The sequence below is a fragment of the Podarcis liolepis genome (assembly GCF_965112155.1).
Source record: "Podarcis liolepis genome assembly, chromosome: 3".
Classification (NCBI taxonomy): Eukaryota; Metazoa; Chordata; class Lepidosauria; order Squamata; family Lacertidae; genus Podarcis; species Podarcis liolepis.
Genome location: NC_139557.1, coordinates 1,919,416 through 1,939,226, shown reverse-complemented (window position 1 = coordinate 1,939,226; position 19,811 = coordinate 1,919,416). Strand labels below are relative to the sequence as shown.

Here is a 19,811-nt window from a genome sequence, read left to right as displayed (position 1 = left end):
GAGAAATGTCACAGCCAAATGTTAGAAAACACTTAGAAAGTGGACACCACTCAGTATTTTGCCACAATTAGCTCAATCCTCCAATAATGCTGCTAAATCTATGGAAATAAACTATCAATAGCCTGTGACCATTTTAACAAAATAAGCTATAAAAACAAATGAACAAGGCCAGGGAACATACAGTTTCTCAAAGATGTTTCCAATTTTGTTCTTAACACAAATGATCAAATCAAAACACTACCATGCTAGTGTCTCTGCATGTTATTCTGTAGTGCGCACAGCATCCTGCATGTTTTTTTTAAAAAAAATTTAAGCCCAAATTACACTCAGAACACCACATTCATTTTAACTATGTGCACTAGCATAGCTGAAGTTTCTGGTAGGCGACTGTATTTTGACACATCTGAAGAGACCATATGAAAGGTGCATGCCTAAGTGCCCACCCTGAGCATATGTACCAGATCTGCGCTCACTTTCAAAGCAAGCATTCCCATTGACTGCCGAAATCTGTTAAGAGAAATTCCTTTTGGAAAAGCAAGCACTGTTCCTTTTCTCTCAAATGCATTAAGTACAGTTCCCCTTAACTACTATCACAAGTTGTATCAAATATCTCGTATATTGCATCCTCCCTGTCTCTGCTTTAAAATGTGTAAGTCACAATATGCAGATGACAGGATCTCTACGAAACAGAAAAGGCTGACATATAATTGCACTTAATGTTCATTACATAAAGCTGCCAACCAGCCTTGGGAGCACGTAACCTAGACAGACATGATTTAAGGTTTGCAAAGGAATCCCCAGACTAACACTTCAGTGACAGCCAATTATAGCCCCAAAAACACAGCCCCCAGTAAGCAGTCTGCTGGTAGAAGTTGAGGAAAGGTAAAGTTTCTTACAATGAGTTACAGATTCACAAGCAGAGGAAGACAAGAAGAAAAAGAAAAACAGAAGGGAATCCAGCGAACCAGCAAATATGAAGCAGACCCAAAGATCGTGATACAATCCAAAGATGTAAATTATTGTAAATCATCACTGTTGTTCAGAATTTCACACAGACATTTGTGCCAATTCTGGTATACTTCTCCACAGACACAATAAGGAGGGGGGTGGGGGGAGACAGAGAAAGAGAGAGGGGGGGGAGAGAGAGAGAGAGAAAGAGAGAGAGAGAGAGAGAGAGAGAGAGAGAGAGAGAGAGAGAGAGAGAGGCAGGAAAACTTGGGAGAGTATAAATGAAGTTCTGCTGTCCATATGCTTTAAACGGCACAGAAGTTTATGCTCTTTCAGCATTTTGTATGCTCTCCAAATCCTCATGAGTCACAAAAATTAAAAAGCTATATCCTTCTGGATGCCAGGAAGGGCCTTACCACGGGGCTTTTGTCAAACTTTAAAAGGGGGGAGGAAAGGAAAAGCCACAGTGTTGGGCAGTCCCACTTTACTTGACTACTATGATGTCACAAACCACATGATTCTGTCTCTCCAGTAACAGTGCTTGCAAAAAAAAGGAGTTTTAAAAGCTTTTGCTTTTTTGGATTGTGTGAATGCTTCATTCGCCTCACAAACAACCACAGAACCACAAGTGCGGTGCAAACTTTCTCCAGAAGGACGCAGCAAGAAGCCTTTGGTTTTTAAATGGTTAATCTCAACAGGTCACCAGCAGCCACCGAGACCAACAGAGTCAGTAAGTGCTCTCAAACCACAGTCTATTCAGTAATAGTAGATCTGTCAAATATTTGCTTATTTTCTTTCTCTTCTCTTTTTTTCATTCCTTGCTTTGCTTTTCACATCTTACCAGCGTTTCAGAATTTTTTGATAAGAGGAGAAAAGTATAGAACCTATGTACTCCAGGCATGCTATAAAACTGAAACAGAGTTTGGCTATGGTTTGTGATTTCAGTATAAGGCTTCAAGCAGTATTTGCACCAGAAGATAACACAGGCTGTGTGAGGGGAGGGGAAAACAATGGCATCAAACAGTCTCTTCAGCTCAGTGACACCTTGTCAGCAAAACTTCTTCTGGGGTAAGTGCTTGTTTTTTCACATATTACAAAATATTACTGATTGCCACAAATAGTTTGCTGTTTACATTTTACCTTGTTCTTTAAAACCACTATCTGAATGAAGTGAAAATAAACATGATGGCAACATACTTAATTTTTATTTTTTTTAAAATGGGAAGCACAGTCGGGAGTTAATATACTTTACTGTACCCACTATTGCTCAGATAGCAGGTGTGCTCACCTTTCTGTGATTCACTACGCTTTGTGTATATGGACCAAGCAGTAAAATCAGAATTCAGAATTTAGAGCAAATATATGCTAACCCTGGGACCTAGAAGAAAGGCCCCAGCTCTCTGAGAGTTCTAATGTCACAAAAGTCATTACAGCAGGCTATTGGGGTTGATTTCCACAGTACTCAATATCATACGAAAATTATTAAGGCAAGGAAAAATAGCCATATAATTTTTCATTCACGCACATACCAGCTGGCATCTCAATTTTTTGCTCTAAGTGTATGTAAATCTTACTGTTTTCAATTGAAACTTACTTCCAAGGTCATAGTCTTTTCCAACTTGTGTATATAGAACCGAATATATTTAGTATTTGTTTCTGTAGAGTTGTGTTTTCCCCCCCTACATAAGAAAACAATTTTACAAATGCATCAGGTTACAAGGACTCAATTGTGCTGTTCTAAATAAGCATGCATACAAGCTAATAAACCCCTTGGCATCAAAACTAGGAAGTAGCAGAAGAGAAGAAAGGGGCAGCAGATGAGGCCGATTCTACCACAGTAGTAATACGTTTAAAGAAGCTCTGCAAAGCATGCCTGTTAAAGTAGACATCTTAAAATATCATCTTGGGATAATAAGTTTAATCGGCAGATATAGTCCACCTATGTGAATGTCAAAACATGAAGAAAGTTCTCAAGCTGTAAAACAGCACCTCTAACAGCCCTTTGAACTTTCCTGTCTAAGATCTGTTTTTGAAATTATGTCAGTACATACATAAATACCACATGAAATAAAAATGGCCACTTTTATTTATTTTAAAAAATACATAATATAGCAAGGAAGCTGGGAAACTACTGAGTTTATAGTGCAGCTGAGATTTAGCTTTCAAAGATGCAGTAAAACACTGCCCAATCTCAAAGGCCATTCGTCATCCTTTGACCAGTGATCAGAGATGTTTTGCCTCCTTTGAAATGCTACAAAACTACCTGTTCAAAAGTATCTAAACAACAGCAATAACATATATGAGGTGGGAAATGCAAATCACTTACAGTAGTTTCTTAACGTTGTCCATTTTAGTTCAAAACTATGTTGGGTTGTAAGCAACTGAATTTCCTTGCTCCTTCAAAGAAGAAAAAAGCACCACCCTGATTCCTACTGGAAAGGCACGTTGAGCTGCATTGTATCTGCTGGCTGGTGGCTGGAGTTCCCTTTCCCCCTCCTACTTCACACATTATTCCAAGCGGCTCTTGCTGAATCCACTGCCATCTGTGAGCACAATTAGACACGAAGCAAGGCTTCTTCTGCTCATGCAAGAGAGGGACCGACTTCATTTCTGATATACAAACACATCTGATGCATTACATAGTCCTATGCTTCAGAACCCTGCTTTCTGGAAGTTCGTCACACTGAGTTACACTGTAATTAGATAGCCAGCATGCTAAAATATAGCAACAGAAAAACCTGAGGCTTTTAAAAGCGGCAAGGTTTTTTCTTCTCACCCAAACCTCTGCCTTAATGAAGCACAGCGCAAGTGTAGACAGACCACATTATCCCAGTGTTTACAACAGGAAACACATATATGTGAACTTTCTTCTGCTTTTAACATCCCAAATGAGATTACAAGAAATATAGTTGGCTAAAGTTTTCATAACATGTAGGGCTGGCTACTTAATTCCCCTACTTTGGGTGGATCTTTAAACTACCTGGAAGGTCTGGGGACACGAGCAAAACATCCTTCCACATGCAGCGCATTCAAATAAGGCTGACTAAGAACACACAGGAACAAGCAATAGCCATTCTATTTAGGGGGAAAGATATTAACTCCTCCAGGTGATTTGACAGGCACAGCGCTTAGACAGAGGAACACTATTTGTTTCTGTTTAACTTGCTGCCTTTTAAAGGAGAAATATAGGCAGCAGATATGCATTCCAGAATTATTATGATTCCCACCTCCGGGAATCTGTGTCATCATCTGGTGGCCCTGCATTATTCTTGCTGCATTCAGTTCCACAATATTTCCTTCTGGGCTGCTCCAATCGGCCACCATTTCCTCATCAGCCTAATTATCAGCTATCATTTATAGAATTAACCCAAGACGATATGGAGGATAGAAAGGAAGCATCCGATTTCCTCCGTTTGCAACTGATGGCAGTTCCATGCAACCATTAAAACATGTTGTCAGGTGTCATGTCTGAATATGCCAGTAACTGCATCCTATGCTAGAAATATTCCACATAATCATCATCTTATGTAAAGGCAGTGTTTTGGCCTCGGGTTATATTATCTTAAATTAAGAGCTTGTTACTTTATTGTACATGTAGCAGCAGTAGTAAATATATCCTACATCTGTGGCGGCCTATACCCTGGGATTCATTCAAATGAATGGAGCACACTAGTGCTCTTAAGCAGCTCCCATTCCTTTCAATGGGGCTTGTGCTGCAGAAATGTCCTGCCAGAGTATGCTCACAATTTACAGCTCATCTGTCAGCATGCACAACATGCTGCTTATACATAAATAAAAATAAATCACCAGTTTATTTACTTTTCAGGTGTTATATAATGATTCCTTTGAAAGTTACATATTCCCTGAAAAACGAAAAACAATGAGTTACCACTGATTACCGTATTTTTCGCTCTATAACACGCACCCGACCATAACACGCGCGTAGTTTTTAGAGGAGGAAAATCCGTAGGCATGCCACCCGTAGGCATTTCCTCCATAACACGCACAGACATTTCCCCTTACTTTCTAGGAGGAAAAAAGTGAGTGTTATGGTGCAAAAAATAGGGTACTATTCATGCTTTCCCAAAAGATAGTAGGCACCTGAATGTGCTGCTATACTTGAAATAAAACAGTACTTTCAGATGCAAACTTCAGGCAATTTAAGGGAAATATAGCCATTCTAGTATTTTTAAATCCCCTACCTCGTTACTATGAAATGAAGTCTGCCTATGGCATATAGTATACCCAAGAGATCTGGGTGGGGGAAGGTGGGGGAGACATTTAACAATGAAGCCTCATCTGCTTCTGCATCCATACAGGCCATCTTTTTTTTCTTCATGTACAGAGATTTGAAATACGGTATAAGCAACAAAATGAATTGATTTAATGATTCCATGAGCATTGGTAGTTTCCTTATAGTGCAATCTGATGTAAAATTCGTAAAGAAGAGAAATGTTCCAGTTAGTTTATAAAAAAAAAACCACCAAAATATTTGACAGTTAAATAAACAAGTGAAAAAAGCTAATTCACAGGAGAGACTAAGATTTTATCAGGCATACAGGATTAATCTTTATTGAATAGAACCATTCACAAATCAAAACTTACTCTACCCCAGTACTTTCATACAGCGCTAATCAATTACAAACCTTTTCTAGTGATTCAAAATCCATGTGCTTTTAATTTTATACACTGGTGGTCTAAAATATAGAAATGAGGCTCAGCTAAGTCAGTCTGTATAGAAACATTTGCTCCCCCCTCCCAATAAATATTCATCTGGAGGTTTTCTTAGAGAGAGCTGCTCATATGAAGACTGTGGTAATATTTTTATACTGTACCTCCTTGTTGAAGTAAAGGTTAGGGGTTATCAAAATACCTCAACTGTATATACAAAAAAGGGGGGAAAGGGAAAAGGTAAGTATTCACATGAAAAATCCAAGGGAACTATATTATTTATTTTTGCATTTCCTATGATTAATGATGCACCAGTGCATACTTGAAAACTGAAGTCAAAGGAGGGGTAACACCTCAAATTCCTTTATAAAATGGACAAACGTCAAAGCTGGTAGGCTGTGTTAGCTAGCCGACCAGAAATATTTAAAAGACTCTGCCACCCCTACAGTACCACTGAAAATCCTGATATGCACTGTAATTTCATAGGGGGTGGTCTAATAATGTTGTTACAGCATGCATTTAGCACAATATTCCAGTTTTGTTTCTTCAGTGGGATGGAGTATTTTATTCACATTTTTAACAGCACAACCCTATGAATGTTAACCCAAGTCCCACTGTGTTCCCTGGAAGTGACCCACTAGTAAGTGTGTTTCAGTTTGCAGCATAAAAGGCTCAATTTCATTTTAAAATTTTCAGGCTACATGTGTCAAATTACCTTAACTGCATAAATAATTCCTAATGCTTTGCCGGCATGGGGATTTTTTTTTTAAGGCAATGAAAAGCATCCTGAAGGAACTGTTGAGGACAAGCTTTTATAGGCACTAGACATACTGTACTGTAACCTCTCCCTTTCCAAGCTTTGCTAATAATCACGATATGGAATCACAGAAATAATATTCTTGCTATTGGTATCCAGGAAAATCCTACTTTGGCTATTGCAGGTGATATTGCATAATTAAGAGAACTCGTTGAATATGCATAATTAATAAAGCATTACAATAACCAGCCCGTTTGCTATGCCCTATAGCGGGGGGGGGGGATCTGTGGTCCTCCAGAGGTTGATAAGACTCCAACTCCCAGCAGCCCCTTCAGCATGTTGTAATCTAACAACAGCTGCAGGGCCACAAGTTACTGAGGACGTTCAAGGTAACAGCAAAATTGGAAAGGTAAACCTGTCACGGTTTAAGCTTCTGGAGATCCAACTTTCCCAGGGCAGTTATTTTTAATGTAAAAAAAACACCAATGCCAAGTATTCTTCTTCAAACATGCATATTCTTCTCGGGATTTTTGTTTTAATACTCCCAATTAGACTTTTTGAAAAGTATGTATCGGGGTGCAATCCTATGCAGACTGACTTGGGTGTTTAATTAGACAAGCTCTGACTTACTTTCATGTGTGTGGTGACTGGGGTCCTGGTTATAAGGACAAATCAGGAAACACATTTTCTCCAGTAAGTTTTTTCCTCCAAAAATGTCGGGCTTTTCTGTAACCACAGGCTTTTGTCCACAGATAAGAGAGAGCCACATAATTTTTGAGCCTCTCTCACTCTCAGTCTCTGGTTACAAAGCTGTACCAGTTCCATCTGAATTATACCACTGAGCAGGGCTGCCATTCTCCACAATCCGTGGGAGTTCAATGGATGACTTGTTCATTGACTGCAGCTCCCAAGTTGCGTCTCCATCCTTATTCCCTCCACCTGAAGCTCATTATTTACTGTCTCTCAGGTGTTTTGTTTTTAGACTAATGACATTTCCTTTCATGAACAAGCCGTTAGTAATAGTGGTCACAATTTAATTTATTTAACGGATTTTTACCCCATCATAAGGAACACTCCAAGGTAGTTTATAACATCAAACATCAACAGAAAATTAAAATAATACCCTAACAGCATAAGAAAAGAACAACCTAGTGTGAGAGAGTTCTGTTGTTAAGCCACAGAAGCTACTGAGCTGACGCTCACTTAACGCTGCGCTGGATTCTAGCAGAGAGCTCTCACACATGCATTTTAGAGAGTAACATTTTAAAGATCAGCATCAGTAAAAATAGGTTTTTACATAATAGTTACTGCAGCATAAAGCTGCTTTAACACCATCCCTACAAGAAGTATCCATTATTCCTGCATGTTTCCTACACGCACACCAGACACCCCCAAAAGAGAATGCCATGTCACCCTCCAACCGGCTGCTCTGGGCTTCAACCTGCAGCTATTAGCTTCCTATTTTGTTACAAACTTGCCCTGGAGATATGGAGAAGGGGGATGGGAAAGAGCAACTTTGTACGGACTTCTGACGATTAACTTACTATGAGAGAGTAATTTCCAATTCATGGGGAAATGGCAGGATTTATTTAGGTTAAATGATATGTTTAAAATAGTTATGCTACAAAATCTAGTTTTCCAATTTGATCAGTGTATGAGAAAAGTACCAAAGATATTTTCGATTTTATCTCAGCTCACTTTTTCTAAAGCTAAGAATTACTTGTCCATTGTGTCAGATGAAGAATCTCAATCCTCTCTCAACTTAAGTTTATCCACACTGCACTTTTAAATTAAGTTTTATGTATTTTCAAGTTTGTCAAAAAATGTTTTATCATAATTGAAAAAATTAATCTTAATTATTTTAAGTGAAGCTTAAAACTATTATTTCCTCTGCTGTCTGTTTTTTAGATGTGATACAATAATTAAAGTCAGAAACTTTTAGAATTAAAAATAGCTTTTAACTTTCAATGTGTTAAAGTAAAAAACAAAAAAAACCTGTGGCAAATATGTTTTGGCAGACATTCAAACATAATGAATTTGTTGCTGTGTATTTTTGATATAGACATGGGATACATCATGGGCCATAATCATAAATGCACACTTCCAAGCGCTTTCCCATTTGAAATCAATGGGATTTACCACCACCCCCCAACTCATAGGTTTAGGCGCATTGCTAAACACGCCAAGCTCAAATGCATTCCTTGGAAGTCAGCCCAACTGATTAGGAACAGGGACCTGAAAGCAATTTCATATAACCAATAATACTGGTTTCCAAATAAAATGTATTGAGGATCCCTGAGCAAGTGGCTTTTTGCACACACAATATATTTAATTATTTTTCCTCCTAAAATTAATTGGAAAGCATCTTGCAAAAAGGCTATTGCCTGCAAGACAACAGTCATTTCTCCCATATTTATTCAAACCATAAAGTAATATTATTTATCTATCTCCTTATGATCAGACATTCTGTATTTAAATCACTTCATGAAAGCCATGCACACAATTACTACGAGTGCACTTAGGAACACACTACAGAAAAAGGGCAGGTTAGACTATCAGTAATACTAACACCAGTTATTTTGAAGCCTTTGTGTGCCAAATAAAATGAACAGCCATGCATTACACACGTAAGCTGAGGGGATACTTATATGAAACATATACATATGCAATGTTATGGAACCAACCCTAGGTCCATCCAGGCACTGGGAAAGGAAAAAGGCTCTCAATAAGTAAATTTGGCATATTTTACTAGAACAATAATCTTTATTATGGGATCCATATTCAACATTTATTTTTGCACCTACAAACACACAGCAATGTTGCTAAGTAAGTTTATTTCATTTCACTATTTCTGTACTACCTTTTTTCGTGGAATTTGAGGCAGCGTAGGTTGAGTTCCTGAGTGTCAGCAAGTCTGGCACCAACAAAGCCCAGGCCCAAGGTTGCTGCATCAGGGGCCTTCTGGCCTAAAGGACCCACATCATCACAATCCTGTTCTAGGAGTTCACATGGAGGTTATAGCAAACTACCCTGATAGTTTCAGTGAAAAATAAGCAAATCACTGAAGGATCCTTAATCTTAGGATGCAACCCAAAAAGCTCTTTTGGGCATACCAAGAACTTGCATTCACTCTGTGTGTGACTTAGGAAGTTACTATCCCCAAGTTTTGTTGTTGTTTTTTAAAAAAGTTCTATAGATTAAACAAAAAAGTGCACTTCATTTTGTTTTTCCAGGAAATTGTTAATAATTGCAATGCTGTGCTACCTGGTTAGGATTTATTTTCTTGAGAATACGTTATAGGAATCTTCTAAAGTAATGATAATTAAACTCAATGGTAACTAAAGAGTTTACACAAAATGCTACATAACTCATTTATTTTTAGTCAAAATACAATAGGTTATTACACTTCTGTTTCTTCACCTATAAAGGGAATGTTCTTGTGTGAAGAACTGTAAGACTGCACTAAACCTTTAATGGTGTTATCACGGTTGCAATTATTTCGGTTGGTATAGAAACCAGAGATGCAAACATAACCAAAGTTGAATATTAGGCAGCAATTCTGCACTTACTTACCTGGGAATAAGCCCCATTAAATTCAATTGGACCTACCGCTGAGTACCCAGGTGCTGGATTGCACCATGAAATACTTGCAGTTGGACTGGTGTTTAGAAACAATCATTTTGAAGAGGACAGGCTTTTCAGTATCTAACTGGGAAATGGTAAGAAAAGCATTCTGCTACCTTCAAGTGCACAACAATGAAATGATCTATAAATATGCTGCACCAAACAATAATTTATTCATTTAGAATACATGTTGCAGCGAAAAGTTCTCCAAGTGTCCTTTCTTCTGAGAAACTCCTTTCCTTTTCATGATACACAGAATAATCGGAGAAGCACTACAAGACTGCTTCTTCCTAGGGCAGCGCTGTGAAGCACTGGAGAAACAGAAGGTCAACAATGCACAATGTGGACTATAAAAAGCAGCCTTGTGAGACACACAGGTAGCAAGTGTTGGCCCTGTATTTATTTCCCCAACTAATCAGTGCTATTTGCTTCCCTGAAGTAAAATTTCACTAAATTATATTTACAAAAGGATCCTCTAGCTTCCCAGCTTTGCTGCAAGCAATATTAGGATTCCATTCAAAGGACCTTTTGCCTCAAGAGCTGCAGCCATTACAACAGTGACGGCCTTCTTCCAAATGGCCAGGCCTCCTCACTGGGGGAGCCTAGCTTCCCTCCTCTTCCTCCCGGAGGAGTTTTCAATGACGGGCTCTCAGTTCATTTCACTTCTTTCAAATTCACTCCTATTCAGTGAATTCAGAGGTCAGGATGGCATACAGAATTTGTTGTCATCATCTAGATCATGTCACAGTGACCTGTAAACTTTTCCTATCTAACCCTAAACTGCAAAATTAGAAACATAAAAAACCCAAGACAAGCAGGGATGTTTATTGACATTTTATTATTTAAAACATGCTTCATACAGTTATTTAGCAAAGAAGGGAACACTAAACCAAAAAAAGCTCAGTTTTCAGACTCCAAAAATCCATAAGGAATTGTAAATTAAAGTGACTGATTAATCCAGTCAAAGAAGTGCTTATTTTAGAAAGTTACATAAATTGTTCGCAAAACCTGAACATATGAATCATTGCAATAATAATTTCCTGTAAAAAGTGCCGCTGTGTCTGTTATAAAAATAATACATGAAACGGATTTTCTAATGATGTTCTGCATAATGAGAAGAGTAACTTAAGTTTGTGTACTGTATATAAAACATTTTTCATTCATTCATTTCTAATGGTACAAACAAAGAAGTATTAAATATATTTTTGGTAAACGTTAGACCGAGCCTGCAATCCTACAGATCCTTCCCCATTAATTCAGTGGGTCTTACTTCTGAGTAAACATGCATAGTGTTGGTCTGTGATAGCATTAATTCCCTGTTTATTTTAAGGCAAATTTGCAGTGCTCACACAGACACTGATAGTTCTCTATGCTTACATGGATGAAACATTCCAATTCTGAATAAAGTTATCCCTTGACTTTCTTTGTAGAAACAGATATTTTAGTGGCTTATTCAAAGCTTGCAAAGTACTATTTTCTCTTTTACTTTTCTTTTCCATATGCATCTAAAGAGCAACTCCAATTAATTTTTCTCCACCTCCTTCAACTTTAGCACACTTACTTTTAAAATATGTGAGCCTAAAATGTAGATGGATTTTAAAAGAGATGGAAGGGGGAAAGATGGAAAGGTCACTTGTAAAACACTAGTACAATCGAGGCAGTAATCAATGAATTATGATCTGGCTATAACACAATATATAGTGGTATGATCTGAATATATGTACGTAACTCTATGACAGCAGACAAACGCTGCAGCCACTCAATACAACACAAAGGAAATGTGTCAATACTGCCTTAATACTCCCTGCATATTACAGAAAAACAAGTCAGTAAAAATGTAAACACCATTTACAGAGCTCACAAGACATACTAGACAAACTGCTGATGAATGGCAGTTATATTTACTCAGGCAAAAAATGAAAAATAATTGAATCGATAAATAGCTTTCTGGCTGTGATAAAATGCAACAAAATCTGTTTCCAGGGTTCTCACCATCTCTAAAATGTTTCAAAATATTCTTTTTTCGTTTCTCCTCCTGCCCCCATCCCCTTTCTCTCCTTCACATACCTGGTTCTTATCAACTACTGAAGCATCTTCATCCTCTTGGATGCTAACATTCCTATTCAACTTAAAGCAAGCACAGTACAATTTACATACATCTATGCAAGGTTTGAAGATAATGTTGTTAGTTGCCTGTGTGATCTGATATTTTCAGTCCGATGAGACCTTCCAGAAGAAATACAGGGTTTCTGCACACAGTAACACGCCTTGAGCAAACCCTTTCTGCTGCACCATAATGATGCGATCCAAAAACTCAAGGGTACCTTAAACAACAGGCTACCTGTTCTAGCCATGCTCAGGAATGTGGCGAAATCATTTTTATTGATTTAACCTTTACAGGAATGCTACATATCCTCTGAGTAAAACATTTCTAATGTATTTATAATATGATACACCTTTGAGAAGTCTAAATTAAAAAAGAAAAAAGATCTTAACAGAATAAGGCAGCCCCCCCACACACTTCAAGATTATGTTCACTTTTCCAATAGGTTGATAAAACAAGTTTTCACAATTTTTAAGCCTACATTTAGCTTCAATGGACAGACACAGGAAAGTAATCCACCAAATGCTATTTCTACACCACTTAACTAAAAGCTAGTCGGGGTAGTGATTGGTAGATTAAGCGCATAGGTAGAAATCAAAATGCATTCACAACTTGTGACCCCAAGTCAATGCATTTTGGCCAAGTCCTTAAGAACCTGGCAAGCAAAGCAAGGGGAGATGCTATCCTTCGGAAGAGTGGTCATGCATGGCATCCTAGATGCCCCCTCAGCGGAAAGAGGGCTTTTTCCTCTCTCTCTCCTCTCCCCGTGAGGCCCCTGCACCCCTGGAATTGTCTCAGAAATGTGGTCCATTTCTGAACGCCTCAAATTTTATGACATTTGAAAGACAGGCTAAAGAAGGCAAGGGTGGTAACAGGCCAAGTATTCAGTTAATCAGTTTGTCAGTGAGCATGTATCTAAATTTCCTAAATGGTGACGATAAGAAGAGACAATAAAAACATGACTGAGAGCCAAACTAGGCACAGTGACATTCAGCAACTGTATGAATCATTTTTAAAACGTCAACTACAGGTGTAGGGAGAGTGACCTGGGGCAAAGGAGCCTTTATGCTTTTGTCCCTTAAAGGAGCCCGTATTTACCTGATCAGGCTGATACATCTGCAATTTGCTTTGCTGCAGGAGCTCCCATTTCCTCCAGTGGGAACCTTTTCCAATGCAAACAGCACATTGGGGGTCAATATCACAGTAGGAGAGGAAGGGTTATGCCAGGGATGGGGGAAATGCAGCCCTCCAGGTGTTAGAGCCCAACTGCCACCATCCATCCAGACCACTGGTGAGGCTGGCTGTGGCTGATAGGGCAAATATCTGGAGGGCCACAGGTTCTCCAGCTGTGCTCTGTATAGCACTTCCACTCCCGTGCACAACAGATGGCAGACAGGGCACTGATACACTTTTAGTTGGCACATCTAGAATGAGGCTCCATGTTGCCTTGCACAAGAAGTGGGAGTTCTCGTGTTCCCACTTATTGAAGCAGGGCAGCAAAAAAATTCCCTGAAAATATACCCTAGAGAAAGAAGTCTAATCTTTGGAAACAAGTCCACTGAAATTAATGGGACTTTCCCTCTAGGCCAGGGGTTGCCAACCTGGTCCCTACCGCCCACTAGTGGGCGTTTCAGGATTTTGGGTGGGTGGCAGGGGGTTCTGCGGCACAATCTGAATCCTCCTTCCATCAAGCACTGGGGGGCGGTAAGGAAATTTTACCATCAAGAAAGATGCATTAGTGGGCGGTAGGTATAAAAAGGTTGACTACCCCTGCTCTAGGCAATTCTAAAATTGAGTTGCATATACTAGCAAATCTTTCTCTGAAATATATTCTGGAGTGGATGCAACACACCTTAGTAGTTAAGATCAACATTTATCTGCATGTACAAGTGGGGCAGGAGCAGTCAGTTAGATAAGAGGGAGCGCTGTCCTCAATCCTAATAAATGATACCCCAAGAAACACGAGCTTCACAAAGGCCAAAACCCTTGCAAGCACACAGAAGCCTAGCCTGGGAGTGGGATTTGTGTTGAGGGCATGGGTCTCCTAGCTTGAATTCTCCATTCCTTGTTCTCGAAGCTACAAACATGAGTCTGACCAAACTCCGGTAGGCAGTGGAAGACAGAAGTACCTGGCCTGCTCTGGTCCATGGGGTCACGAAGAGTCAGACACGACTGAACGACTAAACAACAACAACAACAATTGGTCTCTTAGCAGACTATGACTATCTTGGATAGGAGTGTGGAGAGCCCATCTCCCCCAGCAACTGCCTATCTTGTCAAAGGGAATCTGCCTCAATCTTGGCTGTGGGTCTTTACAATGACGTTTACCCCAACACTGCTTAATTATCAACTTTGTACCATTTTTTTTTTGTTTTGCTGATTCAGCCACCCTGTGTATGAGAAGGTTAGAAAAGCTGGATTTTAAATCAACAGTTATTCGTGTTCTTGCTCCAAGTAGTCAATGTACAGCAAATCTGTTTTACCAAGATACAGTAAAATCTACATATTGAAAGTTACTAGGCAGATATGGTACAGGAAGAAGGCTTAATTCTTGTGCTGGCTGTGGTGGTGGGAGGTGGGACTGCCCTCAGCAATGGAAATATCTGCCAACGGTGTGAAAGTTGATGATGTGCCTGTGCTAGCAAGGATGGTGCAGTGCTGACCAAGGATATTCCAAACCTGCTCGCTTAACAATGCAGTTGTGAAGTTGCAGTTAGTGCTTTGGCTTCCCAGGGATCTCTGTGTGTTTGACATCAGTTGTGTTGCAATGGCACTGTGTAAATCAAGCCCATGTATTGCATGTGGACCCAGGTTTGTAATCCAGGACAGACGTGGGCAGTTTGAAAAAATTTCTTGAATCATTAATTTGTGGTCTTGCCACTGTCATGTTGTTTGATTCACTGGGATATTATGGGAATGAACTGTGTGTGTGTTGCTGTTGTTGCTATTACATTTATTCCCCACTCTTCACCAGCAGGTCCCAGGTCAGGTTAGAACAGCAGTTCCCAAACTTCTTGAGTCACAGAGCACTTTTCAGGAGAGAAATTCATTGCTGCCCTTATGCCAAAGGCACCTATTCCTTTTTCTTTTCCAGTCTCTTAGTGGAGCACTTGGAGATGATCCGCGGAGAACAGTTTGGGAACCGCTGGGTTAGAACATTTTGAAATTCAGTATTAAAAACAAAGCATTGCCACAGGAACAGGGTCATTGAATACCACTTTGCATCCTAAAAGCTCTATGTAAATGATCAGTGGTACGGATTTACTGTTACCTTAGAGTAATTGTCAAACTGCAAAGCTCTCCAGTGGAATGGGACCACCCCAGGCATGATTATCATTTCTCTTTAATGGATCCTCAAGGCGTGCATATTTCCTTTTTTTAGTGTGTGTGTGTGGGGGGGAGTAAATACAGTAAATAAGTTCTCCATTTTTTTCTCTGCATAGAAAACTAGCATATCAGGAAGAAAGGCTGTAGTAGCATAGATTTCTGGCCAGCAGGGTAGTTTTCTATGAGCCAGTGCAAACATGCTCTCAACCCATTGTTAGGAGACGATGAGCAGGCCATCAGGCCCCATGCCGGCCTCCTCTCCTCGTAAGACAGTAAGGAAATAACCAATACATTATGAATGCCAAAGAAATAAAACTATTGCAGAGATTAGCCATATTGTACTGTAAAAAGATACCAAGTGTTCTTGATACCTGTCTGTTTCCATTTTTATAAAACATCACAGCTGCATTGGAAAATAGGAAAATGCCAGGTGCGATTGAGAGTTTTATGTAAAGTCCTCATCCCCACTCCGAGAATACTCTTGACAGCACTGTATCAAAGAGTCATATTACAAGAATTACGAGAAAGGAAAACAGAAAAGGGCAGCTTACAATAGCAATACGAAAGGCCACTACTCTTACAAAAACACTTGAGTTATAGCTCAAAATTTCATTTTTTTAAATATTTCTACAATTTAAGATATTCCCGGTCATGAGACTAGGGGATTGAAAAGTGCAGGGTTTTGACGATTAGCAAGAAGACAAACCCCAAACTTCTCCTAATTCAGCATATAAACCATAGCTGGGATGCAGAGATGCCCCGGCACCAACCAGCCATTTCTGCTTCATGCAATGCTCCTCCAACACGTGGCAGATTCTTGGAGGCCTGAGCTCTGGCCTTTGGATCCCAGGCTTCTAGCTCTGGCCTTAATGGAGAGGTACAAGTGTACCACATTTGTGCATTTGAAGTGTTTCTGGGATATCTGTTTGTTTCCAGCTGCCCAATTCTTACAACCCCCTCAGCTCCAGGTGTTGATGTTGTTGAATACAGACATTTTATATTATTTCTCTAACAATGTAAAAATCACCCTTCTAATCTTCAGTCTGTGAATCTTGAGTGAATCTTGCCCCATAAAGCCATTTCCCCCAAACCATGGGAACCCACCCATCAACTGTGATGCCAGGTTTAATCTTAAAGTTGCTGTGTGACCCTGTTCCTAGGAGGCAACAGGATTTCACAGTTAAGGCAGCAGGATTTAACCCCCACTCATCAGCTGATCCCTCCCAGAGCCTCCCTGCCATAAGCTCATTTGGTCCTCCCTAAAACTACAGAAATTAAATTTATATTCCATTTCTACTTCTATAACTTTTGAATTTTGAGACAAGAGAATACTTACAAATGTTTCATTGTATCAAAAAAAGTATTTTCATAAAATTAGTTCTAAAAAACAAAAACCAACTAACAAACCCTGCCTCTAGGAGCTTGGAGGGGCTCCTTACCAAGAGTGACCCAAGCGGCTTCAGTGGCCCTGCAGAACCTTTTTGGGTTGGCTGGGGAGCTGTGACCTTTCCTGGACAGAAATAGCCTAGCTAGTGTGAGCTATGCGTTGGCAACCTTTAGGTTTAACTACTGCAATGCATTTTATGTGAGCCAGCCACTGAGAATAGTTCAGAAGCTCAAACTATAGCAAAATTCATCTGCTAGAATTTTGGGTGGTTTACCGAGATGGAGCCCCATTACCACAGTTCTGAAGTAACTAAAGTGGACGCTCGGGTTGCAAACGTGATCTGTGCAGGATGCACGTTCGCAACCGGCAGTGTTCGCAACCCACATCTGCGCACGTGCGGGTTGCGCTTCTGCACATCCGCAAAGCGCAATTTAGCGCTTCTGCGCATGAGTGACCTCCGAAACCTGAAAGTAACCCGTTCCGGTACTTCCAGGTTTCGGCGATCAGCAACCTGAAATAACGCAAACTAAAGCGGCTGTAACCCGAGGTATGACTGTACACTAAATCTCTATTCACTACTGAGGCTACTCTAAGGTTCTGGCGCTTACCTTCAGATCTCCAAATAGCTTGGGCCCCAAATATCTGAAGGAGCACATCCTTTTGTGTCAACTTGCCCTTGCTTTAACATCCCCAGAGGCCCTGCTCCATGTTCTGTACAGGCAGATCCCCATTTATGCACGTTTGAAGCACACACACTGCTGTGAAAGTGGCATGAAAAGAGGGGGAAAGGCCCTAAAAGAGTGTGTGAAAATGGCAAAAATGGTGCCTAGCAATCTCATGGGCCTTTGCACTGACCTTTGAGGCCTGTGGAGAGTTGGAATTTGAGCAAGGAGGTTTGGAGGGAGTAATGTGGTGGAATTTTTGTTTTTTAAATGATTTTCAATGGTTTCCATAGCTTTAGAGGATGTTTGCAAGCTTTTTCAATGGTGTTCACAATATACACAATTTCACATAAACGTGCAGTGCCTCGGAACATAACCCCTACATAAATGGGTTGTTGCCTGTATTAAGGTGAGCTACTTAGTTAAACTGAGATCCCAATGAAAAGTCATGAGTTAGTTCCCATTGTTTTTAGTGGGAACTAATTACAACTAAGGGACGCGGGTGGCGCTGTGGGTTAAACCACAGAGGCTAGGACTTGCCGATCAGAAGGTCGGCGGTTCAAATCCCCGCGACGGCGTGAGCTCCCGTTCCTCGGTCCCTGCTCCTGCCAACCTAGCAGTTCAAAAGCACATCAAAGTGCAAGTAGATAAACAGGTACCGCTGTGGTGGGAAGGTAAACGGTGTTTCCATGCGCTGCTCTGGTTCCCCAGAAGTGGCTTAGTCATGCTGGCCACATGACCTGGAAGCTGTACGCAGGCTCCCTCGGCCAATAAAGCGAGATGAGTACCTCAACCCCAGAGCCGGTCATGACTGGACCTAATGGTCAGGGGTCCCTTTACCTTTAATTACAACTAACTTAATCTGGGTTCAATGCTGTATGCTTTCCAATGGAACATAAATGAGCATGTTAACTGAAACTTTATAGAGCTAAAGGTAAAGGTAGAGGGACCCCTGACCATTAGATCCCGTCGTGGCCGACTCTCGGGTTGGGGTGCTCATCTCACTTTACTGGCTGAGGGAGCCGGCGTACAGCTTCCGGGTCATGTGGCCAGCATGACTAAGCTGCTTCTGGCAAACCAGAGCAGTGCACGGAAACGCCATTTACCTTCCTGCCGGAGTGGTACCTATTTATCGACTTGCACTCTGACGTGCTTTCAAACTGCTAGGTTGGCAGGAGCAGGGACCGAGCAACGGGAGCTCACCCCGTTGTGGGGATTCGAACCGCCATCCTTCTGATCGGCAAGTCCTAGGCTCTGTGGTTTAACCCACAGCGCCACCCGCATGAAATACATAGAGCTAATGTATTTCAAAAACCCTATCTGGAATGTATTGGAAAATTCATAAACAAACATAACATGTTACCCAATCATTCAGGTGATTATGCAGGTGCCTATAGATGAGTGGCAAGAGACCAAGGCCAGAAAAAATCACGGTGCAATCACAGTAGTGCAATCTGTCTCTTGTCTCCATTAAAGGCATGCAGCAATTAACAAGCTAGAATCCATCTCAAAGCATTGCTGCAGCAATCACATGGAACTGAGAGGACTGGCATTCAAGAAAGAAGGCCAGGTCAGAATTAAACATATTAGGAGCATTAGGTACTATACAACTGAGGGCCCATCAATGGATACCTTGGTCAACCAGCAGAAGGATAATGAAGAAAACTCTCAACAAATGCCTTGTCTCCTCTTATAATCTTCACTGATGCCACAGGATTCCTGGTCAACTTGTTATAATGCTCAGCTTTCTTTACAGTTTAAATCTGTTGCCAACATTTTCTGATAAACCTGCTCTGCTGCACCTTCAACTGTCCTATAAACCGCTCTTTGCCTTCTTCATGGCCTATCCCATGATTGAGGAGTCATTTAGTCAAGAAAAAATTTCTAACCTTCATGGCTCCCCCCTCCCCCTGCAAATTAAAAACAAATTTGGCAGCAATACTACAGAATTGACAACCTGGAGATGAAGCCCAAATTCATTGCGTCTTTCAGTGCCAACAGTTGAGTTTATGTTGAACAATAAGCTATTTCTGAATACTGCTGAAAGGGTGCAAGCTATTAAATATAGATTATTGTACTTATCATGGATGGCAGCATGAAAGTTATGTTAATCAACAGCAGCACTACAATATACTTCTACTCAGTAGTACCCTTCCAAGATAAACACTTCCAGAATGTTCCAGAATGTTTCATCTTTCTCCATATTTCATGTATTAGAAACCCTTTAGCATTTTAATTTGCCTCCCCGTGAGCTTTTCCAATTTTATGTCATTATTATGGGAATCTGGACACATTATTGTTGCAACTTCCACCTCTTGCATGCAGTGCTTC

At 40.4% G+C, this 19,811-nt stretch overlaps 2 protein-coding genes across 15 annotated transcripts in view; one reads left to right on the top strand and one right to left on the bottom strand.

The window, feature by feature from the left end:
• The window catches only part of SUPT3H (SPT3 homolog, SAGA and STAGA complex component), a 301,316-nt gene that overhangs the window by 241,626 nt on the left and 39,879 nt on the right, over positions 1 to 19,811 (bottom strand). The gene's annotated exons all lie outside the window — the stretch shown is intronic.
• RUNX2 (RUNX family transcription factor 2) overlaps positions 1,155 to 19,811 on the top strand; it is a gene marked incomplete at its 5' end in the record, with an annotated part of 229,073 nt that continues 210,416 nt past the window's right edge. For 2 of the 9 annotated variants that reach the window (XM_083495182.1, XM_083495177.1), the window contains 2 exons: positions 1,156 to 1,678; positions 1,894 to 2,016. In XM_083495182.1, coding sequence (XP_083351308.1) covers positions 1,959 to 2,016 — 58 coding nt within the window. Of the gene's footprint in view, positions 1,679 to 1,893; positions 2,017 to 19,811 lie in introns of all 9 variants that reach the window. The other 7 variants (XM_083495179.1, XM_083495175.1, XM_083495176.1 and 4 more) reach the window with 5 other exon arrangements.